This window comes from Canis lupus, chromosome 12, assembly GCF_003254725.2.
Source record: "Canis lupus dingo isolate Sandy chromosome 12, ASM325472v2, whole genome shotgun sequence".
Classification (NCBI taxonomy): domain Eukaryota; kingdom Metazoa; phylum Chordata; class Mammalia; order Carnivora; family Canidae; genus Canis; species Canis lupus.
The window spans coordinates 9942828-9959774 of NC_064254.1; the positions used below are offsets into that span (position 1 = coordinate 9942828).

Consider the following 16947-nt stretch of genomic DNA (forward strand, 5'->3'; position numbering starts at 1 on the left):
GACTGAATTCAGACCCATTCAATTGTAGAAGCTATGTGGTGGACAGAAGAGAGGAAGAGTTCACCATGAGGAGATCCTAAATTCCCACCTTTCCAGTAATGCTGACCCCACAGTTCTTGTCTGTTTTTCTTCTCACCCTGTTCTGCCCACTGGACCTTTTGTCTGACTCTTTCCAATTAAGTTACAGGTGAATCCTCCATTACCCAGGTCCAGAACAGATGTGTGCACAGAACCTCAATGGACCCCCAAGAAAAAGATATTTATTCTTCCTTTTCTCTCACCACAAATTTCTTATTAACAACGTTAAGACTTATTTTTGTAATTTAAACAAAACAAAACCCAGAATTCTCTCCTAGGATATGACATATGGATAATATCAAACAATCTCACAAATGACAAAAGATGAAAAACTACTTGAAATATTCATCCTTTCTGGAATTTCTCTTCAACAGCAGAGAAGTAGAATCAATGCTGCCACCTAGTGGCAGACTGAACAAGTCAGGTAGTATCCTGGAGCAAAACTGGTCAGAGGCCCAATCAACTATCTGGTTTACTTGCCTAATATGAGGCATTCTACTCCTTACTTTCCTGTCAAAAAAAAAAAGAAAAAAAGAAAAAAAAGAAAAAGAAAAAAGAAAAAAAAAAATCACATCAACATTTTCCAAGCAATCCCTCCTCCAGAGTCCCAGTCTCATCATGAGAACACAGCAACCAAAGTCTAGCCTGTGACATAGACTACTTCACATGAAACTTTCTTTAGACTGTTTTAAGGTCAGTTCGCCCAGTGCTATGGTCCAGTAGGGATGACACAGGAGATCATGGACACATCCACAGTGTGCATCTGTTCACAGTGTGTACACAGTAATTCTGATGTCTGTTGCTTCAAACACTTCCTCAATCATTGCAGATACATTTTCCCATTGCAGACGATCAAGACCACATCCAATCCTGAAAAAGACAAAACAGCTCCACAGGTTGTGATGAAGGTACCAAGGAAATCACTGCTTCCCTCTTCCTTTAGGCTGCACCCACCCAAAGGATTAAGACAAATAATCTGACCCCACACCTATGGGCGGGAATTTCAAAGTAAATTCCTGTTGTGAATCATCTAAGGTTGATGGCCCCAACATCCAATAGCTGTCACTTTTTTGCTAATAAGGTGCCACTTCTATGTTTGAGGCTACCTTGAGAAAATTGGTGACTACAGCGACACGAGTGACTCACTATCCTTCTATATCTAATGGTAAAAACTAGCTGGGATTTTAAAAACACACTTTTGATAAGAGATAAAAAGAAAGAGGGACAAAGGACAGGATCTCTGCAAAAAGGAATTCAAAATGAAAAGCTTGGAATTGCCAAGCTGAATGCAGTTCACCAGTAAAAAACCTGAGTCAGTCCATAAAACTCTTCTGCATGGCACTTTTTTTTTTTTAATTTATTTTTACTGGAGTTCAATTTGCCAACATATAGCATAACACCCAGTGCTCATCCCATCAAGTGCCCCCCTCAGGTGTGGCACCTTTCTTCCAAGACGTTACTTTATTGATCCTCGATACCCCTAGGGGAAAAAGGCTTAAAATTGCTAATTTCATATAGTCTGATAATTAAGTCCCTTAAAAAATCGTGATGAGAACACACAACAATTTCTGATACAGAAGACAGAATACATTGAAGCCCAGGGTAAATGAGGGATCTTGTAGTCACATTCCTAAGTAACTTGGGGCTTAAAACAAACCTGCATGTATGGTCAGTACGGACTCAAAACTGGACAGGAAGATTAATGACCCCAAGCCTAATTCCTAAAAAGAAAGTAAATACTGAACCCCTTATATCATTCCCTTAAGCTCTGAATAGCTAGGATCTAAGACAATGTACAAGGGACATATCCTCTGGCTACTACCCACTGACCACAAACAAGCATGCAGTTTAAAAGGCAGTGATAATTTACAACTTTCTTTGCACCAGATTAACAGGTTCAGGACACCTTAAGTGGCCCAGAATATCACCACTGTTCAGCTTGGTTCTTAGGCTTTTACTCCTTCAAGAACAGAGCCTCAGCCTCAGGCAGAAGACACCCAGAATTTAACAAAGGTGACTGAGCAATATGTCGTCCCTAGAAAGTAGGCTGAAACTGGTGTGTTTTAATTATCCTGATTCAGTCAATCCAGGTTAAGAAATGGGTATAAGGTAGCCTAATGTCTGACCACTGGTTCACTGATGATTTTTTAAGTTTTTAAATTTGTCACTTTCAAGCCTATATTTTGAGTTAAGCTTTCAAGTCAGACAGCAAATCCCACCAGCCAATTACGAGTCTTCATTCAGGGCCCTGGATTTCCTTGCCTGGGCATGGAGAGATCGGTGACTCCATTCTTCAGACAATGGGACTTCATGGCTTCTAAACTCTTCTGTAAGTTCTCATAAGTTGGCTTATGTGAAGCCCTTTTCTTTGTAATCTGAGTACAAAGAATGAATTCAAACTTCCATTAGTCCAAAATGATAGGCAAAGAAGAGCCATCACATTCTCCCAACATCCTAATAATTAAAGTAAGTATATTTTTATAGAAGAGTTCAGAGCAGGATGACAAATGTCAAACTGTGCTTTCCAGTTATAGGAGGGCCTCAGAAAAATCCATGAAAAGGGCCTGAGAAATCCTGCCATGTGATAACCTTTCCTTTTCCTAAGAAGCCAAGGAGATTGGCAGGCTGTACCTATTGTCTATTGTTTTTAAGCAAGGTAGGTGAAAGTCCTTGTGCCACTTCCAAGAGATAAGCAATGTATCTACAACAAGGGAGAACCCAATACCACCTGAAAACTTCCTGTTAAGTCTATTTAGAAACGATGCTTATTTGCTTTTTGTTTCTCTATAAAGAACAGAGAAACTGGTAGCGTTCCAAACAAGACTAGAAGCTACACTGACTTTAAGGAGAGCATCCAAAGGGCTTAGGACACGTCCCCACTCAGTGTGCTGTCCCACTCAGACGTGTAGTGGGTTGGTTGCTGTAAGTGACCCAGCACCATCACCAAGAAGCTACATTCCTTCTGCAGCCTGGAGACCATTCGGACAGTGAAAGAATCCCATACTGAGACAGAAGGCAGGGAAGGAGTTAAGTAATACTAGGCACTGCAGTCAATAGGAAAGAATGAGAGAAAAACTCCTTTGGGCCACATGTCTTTTGAGATACTATTATTGCTATCTCACTATAATTAGGAAACAATTAAAGTATGAGGAACATCTCTAACTTTTCCAAGTCTTAGAACAGAGGTTTTTGGTGGCTGTCACAGTACTCTTTCCCATGGAGCTGGGATGCAGCCTCATGTTCTTTTCTAACCCTTGTGCTCCATATAGCCACTACCACTTGATCCAAGTTATCATGATATCACAAGCTTTTTGTTATCTTTAGCTGTCTAGAATGGACCACTATGATAGGCAAATGCAGTACAGCCCACATGTTCACCAGTCCTTATGACTTAGTGGGAACTGACATAGTGAGAATTGACCCCCATCTTACCAAGTAATATATATATCGCCCATCTCTCTTCAGAACAGCCACTTCTCCAGATTTCTTTTCTAAGAAAAAGTTATTCAATAATAGAAAGGTGGGGGGGAGGGGGAAATCAAAGCACCGATTTGCATTCTTCGATCTGAAAAAAGAAACTTTATAGATCTGAGTTCACTTCAGAACTAAAAATAATTTTCAATTCTGAAGAAACACTGTAACACTTTGCTCCTTATCAGCCTTAGCTTCCAGCTTTCTCATTATTTTTTTGCTTGTTTTCCTCTTACCCCATCTTTTATCCTGACCATATTTTCAAATACATCCTTATTCACTTGAAAAACTTTAATGATTTTTTACATACAGTTATCATGCTAAGCATTGTGAAGAATATAACTGTAATAAAAGTTCCTAATCACTAAGGAGTTTTCAATGAAGAGGCAGTGTCATGTATAGAGAACTACAATAAAACGGTATGAAATTGTCTTAAAGGAATCATTAGGGCACACTGACCCAATAAACAACTGTTTCAGAAGCTCTACATGTGATTCTAACACAGACCTCTGGTTTAAAATCTCCGGTAGAAAGTGAAAGGAAGATATTTTGAAATGCCTCTTTGAACACTAAGTATAAAATGAGTAAACAGAGGATCTTGAATGTCGGGTTAATACCTGTAGACTTTGCTGAGCACCTTGGTTATTGAAGGTTTCAGAAAAGTGGAGTAATATCAAGAAAGTTTTAGGATAGAGGAAGAGATTAAAAACCTTTACAAGAATTCAAGTTTGGTGTGGTTAAGACCCAAACTAGAGGCCATTTTTGTAGAGGAATACCTTAATCTGAAGAGTTACAAGTACTCAGTGGTTAGGAAACCAACCCCACCCCCCCGCCCTGCCTCAATATGTATATCCTGGTCTAATATTTAAAATATAACAGGAGGCCATGATGCTCTACACAAGGCACACTAATTGAGCTGTTTTTCAAAACTCACGTTGGTTTAACAGTTCCTGCACCCCTCCAAATTTCTTCTTGAAGAGGACAGCTATCCCAGCACCCATTCGACAATCCTCACTGATACAGTGGGCTAAAGAGTCTGTTTTGGGGCATGCAAAAAGGTCTCCTTTCACATAAGTGATCTAAAATGTGAAAAGGGAAAGAAGAGGTTTTATTTGATACAGAAAAACACTAAGCCTAGTTCTTTCATTTCCCTTGACTGCGTCCCCCACCTCTACCCCTCCTCGATTGAAAACCAGATCCACAGGGTCGCCTGGGTGGCTCGGTGGTTGAGCCTCTCTCTGCCTTTGGCTCAGGGGGTGATCCCAGCATCCTGGGATTGGGTCCCAGCCTTGGGCTCCCAAAGAGCCTGCCTCTCCCCCTGCCTGTGTCTCCGCCCCTCTCGGGGTCTCTCATGATTAAGTAAATAAAATCTTTAAAAGTTACAAATAAATAAAAAAAATAAAAATGAAAACCAGATCTGCAGAACTTAAGGGAGTCAACCACCACAAACTAAAGAATGTGTAAAAGCAAAGTGATGGATGGGGTCTCTGCCCGGACTCTTTCAGCCTTTTTGAAGCAAAACAGCTGGAGAAGGTAGGGAAGAAAATAAAAAAGAGAGAGTGAGAGACAATTCGATTATGGCTTTAATTAAAAAGTGTTTATGCTTTTGACCTCAATTACTCTGAATTTCTGTTCACCAATAAGTTAACAGTCGCTACGCACTCTGCTTCCTTCCGCATCTTCATGAGGGCTGCCGGCCATGATACGGAGTCGCTATTCCCAGAACTTAAGGGGTTTCTCCAGCTGAGAAGGGAAAAGGAAGGAACAATGCTTAGGCGGCCTCGATATACTACAAAGCGCCCTGACCACCCATTTGGCTGGTGATGCCTTCCCGCACCACTTGTTGCTGGGCCTCGGGGACGGGATGCGAAGCTCTGCTGGGGCAAGGGCCGAGCCGGGCGGGGGCGGGGGCGGGGGCAGAGGCGGCCGGGCCCGCTCGCTTTCCGCGCTGTCGTCGGCCGAGAGGCGGGCCCCGCGAGGCGCCGCCTCCCTTGTCCGCTCCCGGGCGCGGCGGGCTTGGGGCAGTCTCCTCTTCTCGGCACGACCCAAGCCTATTTCCCCCGGTGGGTCTGGCCGGGAAGAGAAAGGGAGGGGCTTGGCCACAGTCCCGCTGAGCGTCCGGGCCGGAGGGCGGGGGACGCGGGGGACGCGGGGGACGCGGGGGACGCGGGAAGCGGCCTCTCCGGGAAGGCGCAGGCGAAGGCGGCCAAGCGAGGCCTGCCACCCCGCCTCCCACCCCGAGGGCGGCCAGCGAGGGGTCCCGTGGGCAAGAGCGGGAAGGCCCGCTCGGAGCCTCGACGTACCGGGGTTACCCTCCACCGGGTCAGGAGTCGGCCGTTGCGAGGTCCCGCCCCGCGGGGAAGGGCTCGGGATCCGGCCCTGGTAGGTGGGAAGCCGCGCACGGACCCCCGACGCGGAGCCAATCCCGCCGCAGCCCTAAATTGCGCGCACGTAAGATGGCCGCCCGCCGCGCGGGAGCGGGGCGGAAACAAGCCCCTCTAGCTGGCCCGCCGAGCCCGTACTCTTTGGTAATGGCCGCCGAACTTCCGGCGGTAAGATCCGTGGAATGTCCCGCCGCCGCCCGGGCATGCGTAACGAGACAGCCCACCGCGAGTGGGGGAAGAACGGCGCTTGCGCATTAGCCCCCGGGGGGGGGTGTCTCCTGCGACCGCAGCGAAAGGGGTGGGCAGTTGGCAAAGGCGCTAGTTAGCGCCTGCGTAGTGCTATGTCGAGGGCGGCGTTTGAGTTCAAGGATCTGGCGCCTCTCGAAGGCGCCTGCGTGTTCCTCCAGCCCGCGGCGGTGTCAAGTCAGAGAAGTGGGCGTGGCTCCGCGGCACGCCTGCGCGATGCTCCTCCAACGGGGGGTGGGGCGAGCCCGCTGCTGGGGTTAGGGGGCGTGGTCTCCGAGGCGCCTGCGCGGAGGCGGTTGGAGGGAGGCCCGATTCCCCTTTGTTCGGGTTCGCCATTTTGCGAGGCAGCGGCAGTGGCGGCGGCAGCGGCGGCTGGAGCCTCTGATTGGGTTTCGGGGTCCGGTACTGGAGCCAATCAGCGCGGGCAGCGAACCGGGGGAGCGAGGCACGGTGAGTGTGAGGAGCCAATATCCAGCGGCCCAGAGCCGGCCCCAGCGCCCCGATTGGCGGGTCTCGCTGACCACTCAGGAGAGGCCCAGGCGCCCGTCGAGCCCCGGGAGTCTCGCTGAGCCCAGCCGAGCGGGGCGGCCGGCGGCCCGGGCCCGGGGCCTGGGAGTGCCCCGGGCCACTCCCGGCCGGGGCCTGCAGGGGGCCGCCCCGCGCGGGGACGGCGCCCTCGGAGCGAGCAGCTCGGGGTCCAGACCCTTGCAGGGGGCCTGTGCCGTTGGGGATGCGCCCGCTTTCTTGGGCTCTTCAGGCCCAGTTGTCAGGCCCCAGGCTCGGGGTTCGTGGGCCCGCTTGCCACCAGCGCCCCTCCGCCCAGGTCCACGCACGCCCGGGGCCTTGGTCTCCTCCAGATCGCCCCGGCCTCACACTCAAGTCCGCCCTGGCCCCCTCCGTGCTCTGGCCCTCGGGGCGGGCGACCTTCCGGGGGCCCCGCCATCCCTGGCTCCCCGGGAGCCGGGTCTGCTGGCCTGCCCCCCCCCCGCCCCCGCCCCCACCCCGGCCCCGGGTCGCGAGTGAGGCCCCGGGGAAGGTGCGCGCCGCGGCCACGGGGCCCTGACCGCGGCGGGGAGAGGGAGCGGGCCCGCCGCGCCGGCCCCGGGGTCGCGGGAGGGGGTCGGTTGGCGCGCCCACTCCCCGGCCCCGCCGCGCCCCTCCTCTCCGCACGCTCGGCCCGGGTCTCCGGCCCGGCGCCGTTACCACCCCCTTTTGGCTCGTCATTTCCTCTTCTCCCCGCCCCGCTCGCCCGGGAAAGAACCGCACACCTCCGTCTTGGAGTCCGACCAAGCGGTCTCCCTTTCTTGTCCCGGCCGTGCAGCCGGCCAGTCCACTGGGTGCCTGCAACCTCTCACTCTTAGAAGATTGCCAGCCCTGCGCGTTCCTTTTCCCGGAGGCTGCACGCACAACTTGTTTCTCGTATTACTAGTTTTCTCCTTCGCTCCTCTGGCGAACTCTCCCTCCTTTGGGAATGCAGATTTCTTTCTTTCTTTTTTTTCCCCTTTCACTTTGCACGTGTCAGGTTTGACCCATTAGTGCAGTCCACAGCCGTCTCTTGATTTATTATTTTTTTTCTAGCATACTTTGTAACTCCCTGTTAATGTTTTCCAAGTAGGTATTTATAGAGCGTTAACAATATTGTGGGGTTTTCTGTTAGGGTGAGACGAAATCTCCATTGACAGCCATGTCTCTAGCAGTTAGTATGTACCAAGCATCAATCTATATGCTGGGGAGGAAGCAGATAGAGGTCAGTAAGAACCTTGCCTGCCTGGTGGATTAACAAGTGGACAGCTAATTAATATTTAACAGTTAGTGCTATAATGAGGCCAAGTTCAGTTCTGTGAAGTACTGGTGTGTGAGCTCCTAACAGCCTTGGTGGAAGATTCGATGTTGCCACACTTTCCATTGGCCTTGAAGGACAGACAATAGGATTTTTTCCGACAGGAAAGAATGGAAGAGCATTAGGCACAGAGAGAAGAAGAGGATGTCCAGAGATACCAAATTATGCTGTGTTTAAGGGGGAAGAATTTAGGCTGGAAAGACTAATTGGTAAAAGCACCTGTATATCTTGATAAGGGATTTTCAGAAGCAGTTATCTTTTGGAGGTTCAGATGGAAGTAATCTCAAAGTGTATTTTTTTCCAGGATTGGAAAAAAAAAGTTTCTGACCTGTGGGCTTCTGCTCCACAACAGCAGCTGACTTTGGGGGAAGAAAGAAAGATTTTTCTCCTAGGACTTTAAAAGCTGTTAGTCCTGTGAAGCACCTACTATAGTCTTGGCCGGTAGAGTAGGTCTTAAGTATATGGTGCCCATTTTTATAATCACATTTAAGGTCATAAAAAAAAAAAAACTAATAAGAAAAAAAAAACTAATAAGTTTCAGAAAACTCTTCCTGGTCCAGTGCTCTCTCCACTAGTAAAACTTCAGGCACAGCTTTTTTTGTTGTTTTCACTTTTTAGAACATGTTTCTTATTGTTTAAATCATATTCTTTTTTTTTTTTTTTTTTTTATTTATTTATTCATGATAGTCACAGAGAGAGAGAGAGAGAGGCAGAGACACAGGCAGAGGGAGAAGCAGGCTCCATGCACCGGGAGCCCGACGTGGGATTCGATCCCGGGTCTCCAGGATCGCGCCCTGGGCCAAAGGCAGGCGCCAAACCGCTGCGCCACCCAGGGATCCCTTAAATCATATTCTTAAGCTCATTTAAATATTATCCACATTGGTTAGATGGGACATCACGTCTGAGGTATTTTTTAGAACATTTATATTTATTTTCCAAATATTGTTTTAACCTTAGTATGTAAAAATGGATGTATCTAGCCTCTTTAAAACCACCAGGCATTTTCATTAGACTTTTTTTCCTAAAAGGCAGTAACAAATTACAGTCTGGTTGTTGTTACGCTAAACATCTGTAGAGCATCCACCTGTCTGCAGAAGAACTTTCCCTGGAATTTTAAGAGATCATATTCTGGCCTCTAGTTCTCTCTTGACATGGGGCTTTTTTTTTTTTTTTTTATGATTTTATTTATTTATTCATGAGAGACACAGAGAGAGGGAGAGACAGAGACACAGGCAGAGGGAGAAGCAGGCTCCACGCAGGGAGCCTGATGTGGGACTCGATCCCAGGACCCAGGGATCACACCCTGAGCAATGCCAACGCTCAACCGCTGAGCCACCCAGGCGTCCCAGACATAGGGCTTTCTAGCCCGCTGTTCATATCCTGAAATTTCTATTTCTTGCTTTTACGCTCTCTTCGTTTAGAGTACTCCACCCCCTCTGACACCATCACGTGCTAAATCCTTCTCACTTTGGATCAAGTCAGATGCCACATTTTCCTAAAGCCTTCTTTGACTTACCTATCTCACAGTGGAAGAAATGTTTTTTCTCCCTATTACTGTTTTACCTTCTCAGAGTTCCAGTACAGATTTTTACTTCTTTACCAAACTTAAAGACTCTGACATTAGGATTTTCATCAGAGTTTTCTTTTTATTTCTGAAACTTTAAGGATGATGTCTGGCAGATGGTGCATCATTAGTGGAGACAAGGAGCAAATTAGGAACTCCAATCCGGAAATCCCTCAGACAGCAGGGAAGCTGGACAGTCCTTTGTTCTCTGGTCTTTTATCAAACACAGATTAGGACCCATTTGTTGAGTTGTGAATTTAACGTAGTTGGTAATGCTGCTCTTTTTTTTTTTTTTTTTTTTTTTTTTGTAATACAATAGGAAATATCAATGTGCATCTGTGTTACATAAAGATATACATTCTTGGAAATTTTGTTTCAGTTACCTTTTTTTTTTTTTCTATGTACTGGTTGCAGTAATCTGTGATACAAAATGTGTATCTTCCTGAGAATTGTGGTCAAAACAATCTGAAGGCACTGTAGTAGTCTTTACCTGGTAGTGATTGTTAAATATAGTAAATTCGAGGAGCTTTTCACATCCTTATCATTGAGCTTTCGGAAGTTTTAGTTTTAAAATGTGTAGGGCCACATAGAATGAGTTCCCAGTAGTCAGTTATGTTTAGCTTGCACTTTCAGGTGGGGAGGAAGAAGATTTTCATGCTAGCCAAAATATACACATAATCACTCTTTGAGGAAGAAACACCCAAAACTGTTAGGCTCAAGAGCTAGGCTGAATAAATCCAGCTGGCTTAATTTTGTTCAAATCTTGGACAGAAAAGCACTGGAGGGAAGACAATATCACATTGTATTGCAGTTTTGGCAACTGAGGTTCAAGGTAGTAGGAGCACATGGCTTCAGTGAAGCCAGTTGGGTACATAACTCCCCATCAGTAGTCTCAAAATCATGTTGCAACCTGAGTCCCTCATTGATGTGAGAGATAATTGTTATTAGGTGGAGAAGTGTTTCCTTTTTCCCCTTCAGAGTACCATGGATCGAAATGTTTTTAAATTGGAACATTTGTATTACCAGTGTAAACTAGTTAAGAGGAAAATCTGTAGGACATTCTGTTTATTACTCTCTCACGTCCTTCATAAAATAAATTTCTGGAAATTAGTGACCAGGGAAAAAATCTCATACAGAGAGGGGATTTTGGTGAGGGAATGGTGGTGTTGAAAGGATATTCTTTCATGATCCTAATGTTTAAAATCAACTTTATTGAGTTACAGTTTAGACACAAAGGGTAATCATTTTAAGTATACATTTTAATTAGACAAGTTTCTACATCTATGTGACCATCATCACAATAAAAATGCATATAAAACATTTTCATAACCCCAGAAAGTTCCAGATGCTCAAACCCAATTAGCTTCCCACCCCCACCCCACCTTTCCAGTCCCAGGTAAACCACTGACCTGCTTTCTGTCTCTAGATTATTATGGCCTTTTGAGGGTTTCATATAAATGGAATCACTTATGCTCTTTTGAATCGTGATCCTGAATTCTTTCATTTTATTGGTTTTTAAACATATATTGTGTTGCAGTTAGAAACAAGATAGTTTAGGGAAGAACATTTACTTCCCTCGCAGAGTCACTTTGTCTTGCTGAAAACCTGATTTTCCATACTGTTACCAGAATCTCTCAGGAGCCAATTAGTCAACCAGTTCAGAAGAGTAAAAATCAAAAAGTCAGTTTGTCAGTATGCAACAAGAGAGAACTCAAGTTTATTTATGTTGCTGTTGTATTTGTTCTCTATTGGCTTATCTAAATGTAAATCCAAATTATGGTTAGTTGCTTGGTGAGCATTCCATCAGAGCAAAGGGTAGTGAGTTAGAGAACCATATGGCCACGGAACATCATGCAGCGATGGCATAGTCATCTTGTCACTTATTTATGGTTCTTATACCATGTTGGTTATGAGAACTAGGCTACATTTTTAGTATAAAAATTTTCAAACATACAGTAAAGGTAAAAGAATTTTAAATAAACACCAGCATACCTATCACCTAGAGTCTCTCCTCTTAACACTACCATGCTTGATTTGTCAGCTATCTATCCATTCATCTATCAATACATCGTATTTTTGATATATTTCAGAGTGAGTTTTATACCTAAATATACTTCTTCCTAAATACTTTACATGCACTTGAATATATTTTTATTTCTTTCACACCATATTGAGACAGTTTACAAGTGATTAATCTCCTCTACCACGTGTGGATTTTTGTAGAGTAGTGCATTTCTTTGCTGACGTAATATGTAGTTCATTTCGGCTCACATAACTTTATCATTCAAATTTTAGAATTTATGAAGGCCTGGAGTTGTGGGCAAAGATTTATCTATGTTTTGCTTATGTGTATCTGTACTTCTGCCATACTTCCAAGGTATATTACCCTTTGGTAGTTGGTATAATTTTAAATTTTTGAATCAAGTTTATCTAAGGTTCTCAAATACCATTTTCATTTATCTAATAGTGACCTTATTTTAAAAGAATCTTGGGATCCCTGGGTGGCGCAGCGGTTTGGCGCCTGCCTTTGGCCCAGGGCGCGATCCTGGAGACCCGGGATCGAATCCCACATCGGGCTCCTGGTGCATGGAGCCTGCTTCTCCCTCTGCCTATGTCTCTGCCTCTCTCTCTTTCTCTCTCTGTGACTATCATAAATAAATAAAAATTAAAAAAAAAAAGAATCTTTATGTGATAAGGGGTGTGAGAAGAGTTAATTTGACGTAGGCCTGGTTATTTGAAAATATTTAAGGACTTAACTCATTTTCTAATGTTTGAAATGATACTGTAGAGACAATATTGTGATATAAAGGTAAAGTCAAAAGAAGAGTCCTTCTTCTTTAGAGATAAGATACTAAAGTATTCACAGAATCTTAGAATAATACAGTGTCTGGGATTTACTGCAAAATAATTCAGGGGTGAGTGAAAATTGGATGAGATGTGTGACAGGATTGACCATGGAGTAAGATTTGGAGATGGCTGTGGGGGTTCATTAATAATGTTCTCATTACTCTTCTTTTAAGATTTTATTTATTTATTGAGAGAGAGTGTGCACAATTATGAATGGGGGAGGGGCAGAGGGAGATAATTTTTTAAGATTTATTTAGAGGTAGAGACTGCAGGATGCGGGGAGGGTGCAGAAGGAGAGAGAGAGAATCTTAGACAAACTGTGTTGAGTGTGGAACCCAACAAAGAGCTCGACCTCATGACCCAAAGAAAGTTAAAATTATTTAATAAAGGGTAGGATATTGTAGGCATTCAAATGTAAGAGTGGGGGAAACTTACGTTCTTTTTAGAAAAACTTGTAGTCTTAATAGGTCATAAAAATTTTTCCTATTTAATCTATAAACATTTCTGCCATAAGTATAACTTCTTATTCCTTGCTCTGGATTAAAATGCAGATTCTTAAACCTTTGCTCAAGACTTCTCAATACTACTTAATGGAGATTTTGATATGAAGAATGGTTGACTTCAGGTCTGGGTAATTTCCTTACTAGGTAATAAGCAGTGAAGTTTTACACTGCAGACCATTTGTAGTGAACTAGAGTAGCGCTTTGGTATTGTATTGACGAGCAGGTAGCAAGTATGTGCTTTAAATTAAAGAAACTGTTTATCCTCTAAAGTACATGTGCAGACCTGAAAACTAGTGTTAAGTAGGCTTTGTAACAACGTGTGGTATTGTAGTTTCCTGAGTGTTTGGAAGTTGGAAATGTTGCCCTGGTAGTATTTGAAAGGTAAGGCTGCCAATAAGAAATAACTAAAAGCACTTCCAAGACATGTGAAATGGCATTATGAAATTGTTGGCATGAGCGTGCCTTGTCATCCTAGTTACAAATGATATCAAAAACGGACATTTCCTATTCTCTTACCTGTTGACTTGGGAATAAAGCACAACAATAAGTTATCAATGTCAATCAGTCTGGTGAGGCTTTTATTAACAATCTCACTTAGTTTCTTTCCCAACCTTTCTAATAGGAGTGCATTTCGCAGTCTTCTAGGATCTCCTGAGTGAAACTCACTGTGGACAGGATTCTAACTTGGAGGGATCATGGAGCAGTATACAGCAAACAGCAATAGTTCGACAGAGCAGATTGTTGTGCAGGCTGGACAAATTCAGCAGCAGGTATGGAAGTAAAACTGCTTTAAACAGCACAGTAATGGAGCCCAGAATGGCACCACCTACATGGGGAATTATTTAGAAGTACCAAATCTTATGAATAATAGGTCTGGTGACTTGTGCCAGAGTGCTTTTTTGAAGATTGGATTTGTTGCGATTTCTCTCATGTTCCATGTGTTCCGAGCTCTATATACAGTCCATGACCATATAGAATTTGCTCTTTTGGGGAGTCTGGTTTAACACTGAATTGCTCATTTCACTTTGCTAAAGTCAAAACCTAGAGTGTTCTCAGATGGAAATTTGGAGTTTTTGGGGTTTTTTTGAAATCATTTTTGTTGTTTTCCTTTCCTCAATTAAGCTAGCTTTGTGATCTTTTAAAAAAGGCTTTGGCCACCATGGATAAACCAAGATTGTTAGCATCTAAGAAATCTCCTGTTTTTTTATTTGATCCGTCATGGTGCTTATTTTGAAAATTCTAGTTCAGCATTAGGTTGATACTTAGCCACTTTTATGAATAAGCACATATGAGAATGGAACTCCCTGTTGGCTTACTCTTTAAAAAGATAGATTGCGGGGCAGTCCGGGTGGCTCAGTGGTTTAGCGCCGCCTTCAGTCCAGGGTGTGATACTGGAGACCCTGGATCGAGCCCCACATTCAGGTTCAGGCTTCCTGCATGGAACCTGCTTCTCCCTCTGCCTGTGTCTCTGCCTCTTTCTCTCTCTCTCTCTGTCTCTCATGAATGAATAAAAAAAAAGGAAAGAAAGAAAGAAACCATGCTTTTGAAAATAAATAAAAAGATTGCTTTCTTAGGTTTATACAGAGATGACATGTTCTGATGCTCTGTACCTAGCTTTTTATTTTCATGAAAGTTTACTTGTATTTCTCCCACGAAGAAAATACATTTATTATGTATCACTTTGACCTTAGGCCAAGACTGGTGAATGTTTCGTTTCCATGAGGGAACTTAGATAATACAAAAAAGTAGATGGTCAGGAGTACAAAGGCTATTTTGATGATGAATTGTTCTTATTTAATGATCAAAGAAAGGAGCAACTCTTGATTAAAATATATTAATTATTTAAACTCCTTCATTGGCTTTTCCTTCCACATAGCTGCTGTGTCTCTGGTAGCTTCCTTCAACTGCCTCCTTAGGAAAGGGGATTCCACAAAGGGCCCTCTATTCACACCACCCCCTGATGGATGAAGTCTTGTTTGGTCAGAACTTAACCATTAAAGGATATAAAAATTAGGTTAAATCACTGAAAACATTGCTTCTAAGGTAAATAAGTGAATACAAATAATCTTAGTTTGGGAACATGAGAGCAGTGACCAACATGAAGATGATTTTGGTTCACAGTGATTGCTTTATTCTCCTATCTGGCGATTACATTTAAGTCCCAGAAATTCTTCATTTTGGCTTCAAAGCTGTAAAAACCTGATAACTTTGTTTTTGTGAACTCATTTGAGAAAATAAAAAGAGCATTAAGATAACTTTAGGCAGAAGGATCAAATGCTTATTTCTGGAGGGAATGATTGCATTAAAAAAATTTGTGTTAATGATGACAACTATTGTTTTTGAGTCATGGAAATGTGTTTTGAGTTTCACTATGGGGACAAAGGGCTAATATCTTTAATCCTGTTACCTACAACAAAACAGTTTCAGCATAGGGAGGCTGTACAGTTTGAAAGTCCTCTGTTGGGTGGGGCTGTTGAAAGAAGACTCCCTCTCCCACAGGAGGTAAGGTGATCTCATGTCTTGAACTATACATTTCCTTCCTGATACATTTCAAGCTCTTCCTGTTCCTGTTCTCAGCAGCAGGGTGGTGTCACTGCTGTCCAGTTGCAGACTGAGGCCCAGGTGGCATCCGCCTCAGGCCAGCAAGTCCAGACCCTCCAGGTAGTGGTGCCCTCTCTGATTCTCTGTAAGCACTGCATGAAATTCTCCTGTCTTCATGTCTGGTGCTATTTGTGGTAGGATCTCAAAGAGGAATGACAAAGTCAGTTGCATGTTTCTGATGCTGTTAGCTTGTCTTTGAGGCTTATAAGATTCCAGTTTCCTTGTGTTTCATGCCCAGTCATGCAGTGACCCCAGTATCAATTTTCTGAAAATTAAATTTGGCTCTTGTGTTTCTTTGGGAATACCCGGGAAGGAAATGGCATAAGAGACAGTAAGAAATTCTTACAAGTGGCATTAGAATCTATTTAGAGCCCAAGCTGTATAATCAGGTTGCATGGTAAAATCTGTGGACTTGTATTTATAATAGTGGAATAAAAAATAGCTAGGGTTAGATTATGCTTTATTTTTGTTGAAAGGGCAATTTAGCTGCATAATAATCCTTGTACTTGGCAAGGTGTATCTAATCAATAAATCTGTTAATCTCTTAACTGCTGCCTTTTCACTACCCTTCCTAGGAGACCATGACCTGTTTTATTACTACAGGCAAAGATTACTCTATACCTCTTATTGGACAGAGGTGGAATTTGCTTTCTATAAGTCTTAGGTATTATTGCCACTATAAAAATTCTTACTTCACCAGAGCAGTTCCCTAACATTATGTATGGCCAAACTAAATATCCTAAGGTGGAGTTATATTTTGCCCGGTTCCTATGTAAAAATGAGAGTAGAAGCCTAAGTCTTTTCTGTGTCTGCAGGTTACTTTGATTAAAATGACTATTTTTGAGAAATTGGCAAAATTTAAATCACCCTGCCTTTTTTCCTCCATTGAATGGAAATGATTCAAAGTAGGAACTAGAATATAGAACAGGCATCTCACTTCAGTGCTGCTAAGCATCTGGCAGTTACCTGCCCCTCACCGTAATCATTTCACCCTAACCTTTGAGCCCTACCCCCGACCCCATATCTGCCACCAGTAGTGTCTGATGATGAGAAGCAGTCAGTTCTGAACATAAATTAGGCTAAAAAAAAGATGAGCTTGTAGGTACTCCCAAACCATGTTCAAATCTCAGAGTTCAACAGCTTGTTCTTCATGTTTTTCATGCTTGCTTCATCTTATTGATACATAAAACAGTATTGTCATTAACCATTTGTGGAATGGGAATGTAACATGCTCTTAACTGTATGGCTTCTTGTCTGATGCATGTGTCCTTGTAATCATTCATATGTTGTAAACACAGTGGGCTCCTTGGAGTCTCAAATGGTTTATCATGTGCACATTTAACATATTAGTGATGGGAGAAGTTCAAGATGATGGGTAGCCAGAAATTTATGAATAGTTGAGCCTTAACACTT

The 16947-nt window shown here is 43.6% G+C and overlaps 2 protein-coding genes across 18 annotated transcripts in view; one reads left to right on the forward strand and one right to left on the reverse strand.

The window, feature by feature from the left end:
- Nucleotides 1–238: 238 nt before the first annotated feature.
- Nucleotides 239–6195, reverse strand: OARD1 (O-acyl-ADP-ribose deacylase 1). Of its 4 annotated transcripts, none has more exons than XM_025418707.3 (6): nt 5853–6195; nt 5212–5292; nt 4484–4628; nt 3511–3569; nt 2341–2453; nt 239–948 (listed from the first exon to the last, which is right to left on the reverse strand). In XM_025418707.3, the coding sequence occupies exons 2-6, from the start codon at nt 5248–5250 to the stop codon at nt 846–848; spliced, it is 459 nt and encodes a 152-aa protein (XP_025274492.1). In that variant the 5' UTR covers nt 5251–5292; nt 5853–6195; the 3' UTR covers nt 239–845. The 4 variants fall into 4 exon arrangements, with proteins under 4 accessions (XP_025274492.1, XP_025274493.1, XP_048948046.1 ...); XM_025418708.3 differs by lacking the exon at nt 5853–6195 and adding an exon at nt 5387–5516; XM_049092089.1 differs by lacking the exon at nt 5853–6195 and having other exon boundaries at nt 5161–5293.
- The window catches only part of NFYA (nuclear transcription factor Y subunit alpha), a 32635-nt gene continuing 21216 nt past the window's right edge, over nt 5529–16947 (forward strand). For 2 of the 14 annotated variants that reach the window (XM_025418693.3, XM_025418702.3), the window contains exons 1-3: nt 6494–6629; nt 13556–13703; nt 15511–15597. In XM_025418693.3, coding sequence (XP_025274478.1) covers nt 13629–13703; nt 15511–15597 — 162 coding nt within the window. In that variant the 5' untranslated portion in view covers nt 6494–6629; nt 13556–13628. Of the gene's footprint in view, nt 5613–6489; nt 6630–6980; nt 7003–8792; nt 8926–13555; nt 13704–15510; nt 15598–16947 lie in introns of those variants that run through there. The other 12 variants (XM_025418700.3, XM_049092088.1, XM_025418703.3 and 9 more) reach the window with 10 other exon arrangements.

Bases quoted from the DNA above. Each gene is read 5' to 3' on its own strand.
- OARD1 (XM_025418707.3), bottom strand. From the start codon at position 5,250: ATGGCCGGCAGCCCTCATGAAGATGCGGAAGGAAGCAGA. The intron at 3,570-4,483 runs GTGAGTTTTGAA...ACTTTTTCTTAG, and splicing joins GCAGGAACTGTTAAACCAAC to AAAAGAAATCTGGAGAAGTG. The intron at 2,454-3,510 runs GTAAGATGGGGG...CTTTGTACTCAG, and splicing joins GGCGATATATATATTACTTG to ATTACAAAGAAAAGGGCTTC.